The sequence below is a fragment of the Vigna unguiculata genome, chromosome 7, assembly GCF_004118075.2.
Source record: "Vigna unguiculata cultivar IT97K-499-35 chromosome 7, ASM411807v1, whole genome shotgun sequence".
NCBI classification, from domain to species: domain Eukaryota; kingdom Viridiplantae; phylum Streptophyta; class Magnoliopsida; order Fabales; family Fabaceae; genus Vigna; species Vigna unguiculata.
In genome coordinates, this window is record NC_040285.1 from 23,766,334 (window position 1) to 23,774,561 (window position 8,228).

Sequence of the window (8,228 nt, forward strand, 5' to 3'; positions counted from 1 at the left end):
GTTATTCTTATAATCACTGATAATTACGTAATCATCGTGGCCTTTTGTTTTACTTTCTAGATTCCCCTATCCTTGCATTGTTTTATTTTCTTTGTTTATGCTATCATCACTAATCATCTTTAAAGACAGGGATGTGAAAGCAGTTCTGAAATTTTCTATTTACGAGGATGCATTTTTCTCCTGCAGCATAAAGGATAATCAATAACCAAACTGATTGGATCTTAATAATACATAAATTCTGACCCAGATGTTGAAAAGGTGCTTTATTTCTTAAATGTCTTTCCTCTTTCATCCATGAATTTCATGGTTACACAACTAGCGTGATAATTTATCCAAACAAACCAAAGTGTAGACGCAATAATTGACAACCTCTCTCATGCGGGAAAAAAAATTGAGTCACCTTCCAAAGAATCTAACAAATTTATTTTTAATTCAAGGTTTGCATATTCAAATGAAAATGTTTAAAGTATTCATCTTTGTTAAAATTAAGCTGGTAAATCGAGTTTGTTGGATCATATTTCACGAGAGGTGCTTAGGGAATGCTTTTGGTAATTTAAAATGACATTTTCATCGAGGAGGTGACACTTTAAATTTAAAGACAAGTTGCCTACAATATTTCTCAATTATTTTTTAACAATTCAACATTAAGAATGTAAGTGTTTTATGTATTGAAGCAATAAAAATGTAAATTAAAAATATAAAATTGTGAGCTATTTAATTTTTTTTCAAAATCCTTTTGATGGAGCAACATCCAGAATAAATATTTTAATAAACAATAAAAACTATAAACATATCTTCTAATATATAAGATCTAGTGTATCTGTAATTATTTTTTTGTGATTTTGTTAGATGTAACAAATAAACTCATTTTCGTGTGTATTATATGAATCTTTCCTCATTTTGATAAGAATCTTTGCATTTATTGAGTACGAAAATGGATAATACATGATTTTTTAAATTTAGTATGAAGACAGGATGATATTTACATATTCATCCAATCTTCGTCCTTAACATACTCGTTCCAGTACTTATCTTCATTCTTGTCATCGTCTTTGTTTAAATTACTAAAATATCCATAATCTAAAATATTCATAATTTACTAAAATATTTGATGATAAAGGTATTATATTCTAGTAACTAAATTTTTCAATTTCATTTATTATATCATATCTAATTTTTCCTCTCTTTTTTTCTATATGTAGGTAGATCAAATCAAGTGAAACTAGTGATCATTTACAAAATTAATAGATGTTTTGGTTATTTTGGAATTTAGTTATGTATTAGTATTTATATAATTCTTTGAGTTTTCTCTAGTTGTTATTTGATACCTTAAATTGACATTTATACAATTATAATATTTTTCTTAATATTTGATATCCCGAAGAAAAGATGATATGTTCTTTTAATATTGAATATTTTGATAATATCATTATTTTTTTGTTGTGATTTTTATTTATTTTTTATATAAATGATTTAATTGACATTTAGAACAGTAAAAACATAGGTATGAGTATGAGTATACAGGTGTGTCCATTACTTGATGGGAATAAGGATTGGAGAAAAATTATATATCTATTGGGTTTGTGGATGAGGATGAAAATGAATTTTATTGTGAAGATGAGGATGTGATGATGAAACTCCCATCCATTACATCCTGTTGCCATCTTTAGATTTTGTTCAAGTGAATTATTATGGAAATGATTATCAAGAGTGATAAAACATATAGGATGATATATGACATGTTTTATTTATGTATTAAGTATTAACACTTGTGTTGTAATAGAATTCCCATTGTTTTACTAATGGTCTAAGTCACATAAATTAAGATATTAGGAAGTGAGAAGTTGTGGATAAAATTCTTACAAATTGTGATGTGTGAGATCTATATTGTAAGTAACTTTTATTTATTTATTATATTTAGATTCACTTTTAAATCTAAGACTAGTTTGGATCAGATGTCAGCCTTACTTGAACATGTTTAGTACGAGTCAATAAAAATTTATATTTCATTGGTTGAATATCTTTGTGGTTGTGATCTATATGATTTTTATATGTTTGTATTTAATTTAAATTGAATTATTTATAAATTGTTAATAATTTTCTTATCATTGTTTTTTATGTGTAATAACTTATTATAATTGTACTATGTAGATAAACATATATAGCTAGGAAAAGGTGCATGAGAAGCATCTAAAAGACCAAAAGAAATTTTATTTTGATTGCATGTGTGTATATTTTGAGTTCGTGTATGATGTATTTTAAAATAGATTAGGATTTATAGTATAATGAATAGTTTTTTTTTTTCGGAATGTTGTAATCATTGGCTAGGAAAAGGATTATTATGTTTTTTTTTGGTTTAAATTAATATTTACTTTAATTGAGATTTTTAAAAACTAAAATGAACGTATATATTCGTTCGCCTTGAATTGTAGTTATTCATTTTCTTAAATTCTTTAAAACTCTCTAAATTTTAAAATCCAAATATTGCCAAATTAATTATTAAACACTATTTGCTTTATGATTCATTCACTCTTGTTTTTTCAACTTCCTACAACTATTAAGTATTTAGCAACAATCTCATGAATTTAATATAAATGCACTAATGCCACTCATTCATATATAGTTAGGTATGATAAGTTTTTTATTTTTAACTTTTATAATAACTAATTTCAGAGTCATATTTAGCATAAACTTTTTAGAATTTTTTATACAATCATTAACGTGGATGTAAATTAAAATCAATTATTATACTTATAAAACCATTTAAATAAATCCCTACAGTTTTCCCAAATTTTCAATTGGATCCCCGTACAAATTATAAAATATGATAACAGAACCTAAAACATTTTTAATAGCAATATAGAATGGCAACTAATGCGGAAACTTTCTAAACATATATTAGGCAGCCATCAATTAGTAGCAATCTAGTTAGGAATTTTTACAAGTAAAGCTATAGACACCACATGTAGTGCGATAATAAATTAAACCAAAATTAATCCTAGCCTCTATTACCCTCTTCTTCCAAACTCCTTCATCCTAAACATACCTATGCATTTAAAATTCATAACAACACACCGCAAAAATTTATAAAGCCATGGTCCATTACGATGACAAACTTGAAGCCAAACTTGCATTACAAACCTGACATAACTATGAAAGATATATATGGTTAACAATTGGAGAGGAGCATAAAAAACACAACTCCTCAGCAATAATCACAACATAAAACTCAAGATCATAACTATTTTCCTTAATTACTTCCCTACTAATTATACAAATACATACACACAAATTTTGCTTTAAACCCAGAATTTTGTGGGTCAGCAATGGTCTACGTCATTTCCCGAAATGGACTGGGGAAGGCCTTCAAGCAAGCAAGAGACTGGGGGAATGGTTAGTGTCTCAGAGCTTCCATAGGCACTCCAGCAGTAAGGATCAAGCACCATGTCTCCCTCAGCTGGAAGAAGCTCAATATCTGAGAGGGTCAAGTTGGTGCATGGGACAGAGTCACTGCAAGCAAAATGCATAGGAGGGTGCCTTATATCATATGTTCCCTTTATGTTTGTGTAAGATATATTCGATACAAACACTGCAGAGCTCTTGTTCGAGCAATCCTTACTCAGGCAGTAAAACTGATCAATTATCATTGGGTTTCTAACACTTTCCATATGAATATTACTAAATGTCACCCCTGATACTGATCCTGATCCACCCTGCCACGTCTTGATCCTAACCCCATTATCTGACACTTTTATAACCGAGTCCCTCACCGTAATGTTTGAAACACAGGCTCTGGAGTTGTGATTTCCCAGACTACCAATGCTGAATTAAAATTATAACATAAGATTGGTTAACTAGAGGAACTATAATGTATATAATATATTGGAACATTTTCTTCAAAATAAATAATTTAATTACCTTATACCATGACCAGGTCCACATGTTATGTTCTTTATATCAACATCATGGCAACCGGCTCCAATGGACACGCAGTCATCACCTGTATAAAAGGATAATTCATCACTGACTTTTGGGTTTTGACGCAATAGTAAACAAAAGTAGTGGTTTGTTTCGTGACCAACCATTGGAAATGACCGAATTATATATTTTGACGTCATTGGTATTTTCTATGTGTATTCCATCAGTGTTGGGGCTGAGTGCTGGAGCTGTTATGTAGATTGATTCCACGTGGACGCTTTCGCAGCCATCGAATCTGAAGTGGAACTGGGGGCTGTTCTTGATTTTAAGTCCTTGTACACTCAAGTTGGAACTCATGAAAAACCTTATGGCCTGCAACATATCCGGAGTTTCACATTACATTTGAACAGTTATTGTCAACCACAATGCAACTTGTACTTGTGTTTGAAGTACTTACAACAGGGCTGTCGCAAGGTCCTGGAGATGTTGTCCCATGGGGTCCCTGTGCCATTTTCTCAAAGGGGTCAGTGTTTGGAGTATCAAGATTCAATCTTTTTGTTTTGTTCTTAATATTTTTAAAGCATCAATAGTATACCTTATGAGGCTTGCAAGGGAGGTCCCACCATTTTGCTCCTCTACCATCTATTAAACCACTTCCTTCAAGTGACAACCCATTGATTCTATAAAAGACAAGCCATTGACGCCTACTGGTGTTGTTTGGCCAAGAGTCAGGTCCATCAGGTGGCATAAGAGTGCCATCAACCTTTTTCACAACAAAGTTAATTAGCGAGTAACCATTTGTAAGAAACAAAAACAATCACCAAATGTGTAAATTTTATTACACTGTAAAAGGTTTATCATGGTATAACAACCTTTTACATTAGTACTATTGTAAGAAGAACAAAAAACGTTGCAATTTGCAAAGCACATTACCTTAAGTACTAAGCCACCTTTACAAGGACCAGTGAAGATAGCAGATTGAATGACGAAGGAGAGACCTTGGGGAACAAGGATAACTTTAACAGGTGATTCACTTTGGCAAGCAGTGTCCCATGCCATCTTGAATGACTCTGTAGCATCAGTTACTCCATCTCCGATGGCTCCAAATGCTCGAACATCAAAGAAGTTATTAGATGCGTTGTGGTAGTTCTCATCAACAGAGGGGCTAGGAGAAGGAGCTTCATCGGGGGGGCTGCTAGAAGGTCCAGAAAATGGAGAAGGAGAAGGTGAAATTTCAGGTGCATTATGATAGTTCGAGTGTTTGTGTTTTTTATGGAAATGGTACCTAGCTTGGGTGGGAAGAAACAAAGTAAGGAAAAATAAGGACAATGCTAGTGGTAAAATATGAGCATGCCTCATTGTGAGTATATTCTAGCACTGGAGTTAAAAATGGGCTTAAAATAAAAAAGGTTGAGATGCTAAAACTTGGAAAACTAGAGACTCTGATTGGCTTTGTGGCTGTCAACAGCAAGACGAAAGGAATAAAGAGTCTGATTTTGGAGTAATTGGGCACCCTGAGTTTTGGGAAATTGAAAGAAAGCAGTGATCTCTAGTGGCACTAGTGCACAAGTTGCAACAAGTTTAATTCTGAGTTGGGCCCTTGGAGTACATGCAGAATCAGAAAGGCTGAGTTACTATATATAATAAGAAGGCATAGTGGACAATATGTTAAATTTCATCGGCACATTATGAATATTTTATTGGTTTTGGAAGTGGAAACCGACAAATACTACATAGGCATTGGTCTCCTTTTAGAGATTGTGGAGTCTGCATATGACAATTCTGAAAAGAGCAAAAAGGAATAACTAGAAGTCAGGCTGGGTACTAGACAAACCTCCCATGTTCTTCCCATTACTTTTTGGTCCCATAATTAAGAGGGATTTGTTATGGATAATATTTCTTAAGAGAAAACAATTATATTACATAAATTGTTTCTTTTTTATTTATTAGTAATAATACATTTTTTAATGTTTTTGAATAATTAAGACAGTAAATATCTATAATTAATCAATGTCCGGAGACACTCCTTTTTACAAAATTTTCACTGCTGAAAAGAAATACTTACATAAATTTAGCTTAGTTGTGAGTTATATGAAACAAGAAGGCAACTATAGTAATTTTGATAATTAATTATCAACTAACTATAGTAATTGTGACAATTCATTATCAACTAACTATGGTAGTTAAAGATGTGATTGATGTATGTTATTTTGTACTCATCAGAATGAATATATGTAGGCATACATTTTGGAATAAAATGATAAAATGCATGGTTATTAAATGAAAGTATAAAATGTGATGAATGTCAAACCATCATGATCCATCCTTATAAGTAAAAACTTGTCACTGATTAGTATTTTACTTGTTTTCTCCTTGTTATTGTAGTTTTAGTTTCTAATAAAATTTTAAATTAACTTAGACTCTCTATTTTTTTTTAATTTATTTTTCTAGTTGAGTCCTCGATAATATTGATTGAAAGAATAAGATTATTTTGATAAATTTGTTTTAAAAAATAACATTGGCTAATAATTCTTGTTAATAAGGATTTTGAGATGATATATACTATAGCTTCCACGACATTCGAACAGTTTTTGTTATCCGTCATGAAAATTGAAGAATAAATTCCAATATTTTATAAAGGTTAAAATTAGGGGTGATCAAAAAATCTAATTTTCTTGATTTGATTCATTTTTATTTCGATCGATCTATTTACAATCTATTTTATTAAAAATTTAATCCGTTTAAAATATATTTTAATGGATCTGGATTGTAATCTAATCCATATTTTATATCTTTTATGGATTCTATTCTTTAAATCAAGATTTTTAAATATGGATAATCTAAAAAATTCAATTTAAATTTTTAGTTGGGTTAGGCTTAAGGTTAAGATGGACTAGACTAAATTCAAACTCATACGGGTCTTGGTCGACGACCTGTACAGATCGGACGGACCCAACGACCAAAACGGGTTGAACAAACCCAACAACTCAGATGAGTCATCGTGTCCAATAACCAGAATGGGTCGGGCGGGCTCAAAGATATAAACAAAAGTAAAAAAACTACGAAGTGACATGAAGAAGTCAGTATTTATGGTCGTTAATGATTTAAATGATGTTAGTAAAAATGGACCAAATTAAACAAACTTGATGAAAATTGAAATCTATTTTAGCACAAAAATAAAATTAGATCTTATTTGAGAAAACTTGATGAAAATTAAGATAAAAAAAATATTTTAAACCTTTTATAAATTGGAAGTAGCACTTAATCCCTGTATGCCTCAAATTCATAACACGGCAGTTAGGTAGCGATGTGTCCGTGCGCTTGTCTATAACATATCATATTTATGGTTTTGGTCCCTTTCGGTGCCCCAAAACCATCTCTACATTCACAAATTATATGTAGATATAAATAATTCACCCAGGTGACCTGGTTGGATTTCATGGTATGTGGATTTATGTCCGTGTTCTGTATATATTAATTAATATAAATCTAATTAATAATATGGTTTATACATTTAGATATTTGATTGGGATCTTTATATCTCTTGTTAGAGTATAAGTATTTATTAAATAGAGTTAATGTGATATCTTATAATAAATTAACATTAATATTATTAGAAAGATGGTTACTTATTAATTCAATTATTATTTTGGTTTCTATTGTAAAAAAATATAAAGCAAAATCGAGTAAAAAAAATAAGGATCACGTTGTTTTCATGTAAAGTATATAAGAACAAAATTACTAATTAAATTTTTTATTAAACTAATACATGATTATCAATCAACCGATGTTAATTTAATTTAACATAATAAACTGTATTGGCTTTATTTAATAAATATTAGAATTTAATTAAGTAAAAAGTAAATATTAGAATTTAATTAAATAAAGAAATATAGAAACCAAAAACGAATAAAAATATAAATAAAAAACCAAATTAATAATTAAATTTTTATTTATACTATAAGTACTCTTGTTATCTATGAACAATACTATATATATAAATTAATTTTATGTTGATGAATGTAATCAATAACAATATATAAAGGGATTCTTCTTTTTGTGTTCCCTTTTTAAAATACCGATTTTACTCTTTAAATATAATAATTTATTAAATTTTCAAAAATTGACCGTTACTTTTACAAACTTTTTATAAAATCAGATGTCTCTGCTTCTTCTCTTCTTCTTTATTTATCAGTGGTTATTCTTTTATTTGTTCTGATATATTTCACTTTATTTTTAATAAATATAATTTAAATATATATATTAACTTAATAACATTATAATATTATCACCTGCTAATATAATATCAT

General features: G+C 29.6%; 1 protein-coding gene across 1 annotated transcript; it reads right to left on the reverse strand.

The window, feature by feature from the left end:
• Positions 1 to 3,083: 3,083 nt before the first annotated feature.
• Positions 3,084 to 5,518, reverse strand: LOC114190481 (polygalacturonase At1g48100-like). The gene is made up of 6 exons (XM_028079379.1): positions 4,852 to 5,518; positions 4,514 to 4,681; positions 4,376 to 4,420; positions 4,083 to 4,290; positions 3,919 to 4,000; positions 3,084 to 3,822 (listed from the first exon to the last, which is right to left on the reverse strand). The coding sequence occupies exons 1-6, from the start codon at positions 5,275 to 5,277 to the stop codon at positions 3,321 to 3,323; spliced, it is 1,431 nt and encodes a 476-aa protein (XP_027935180.1). The 5' UTR covers positions 5,278 to 5,518; the 3' UTR covers positions 3,084 to 3,320.
• Between the last annotated feature and the right edge of the window lie 2,710 nt (positions 5,519 to 8,228).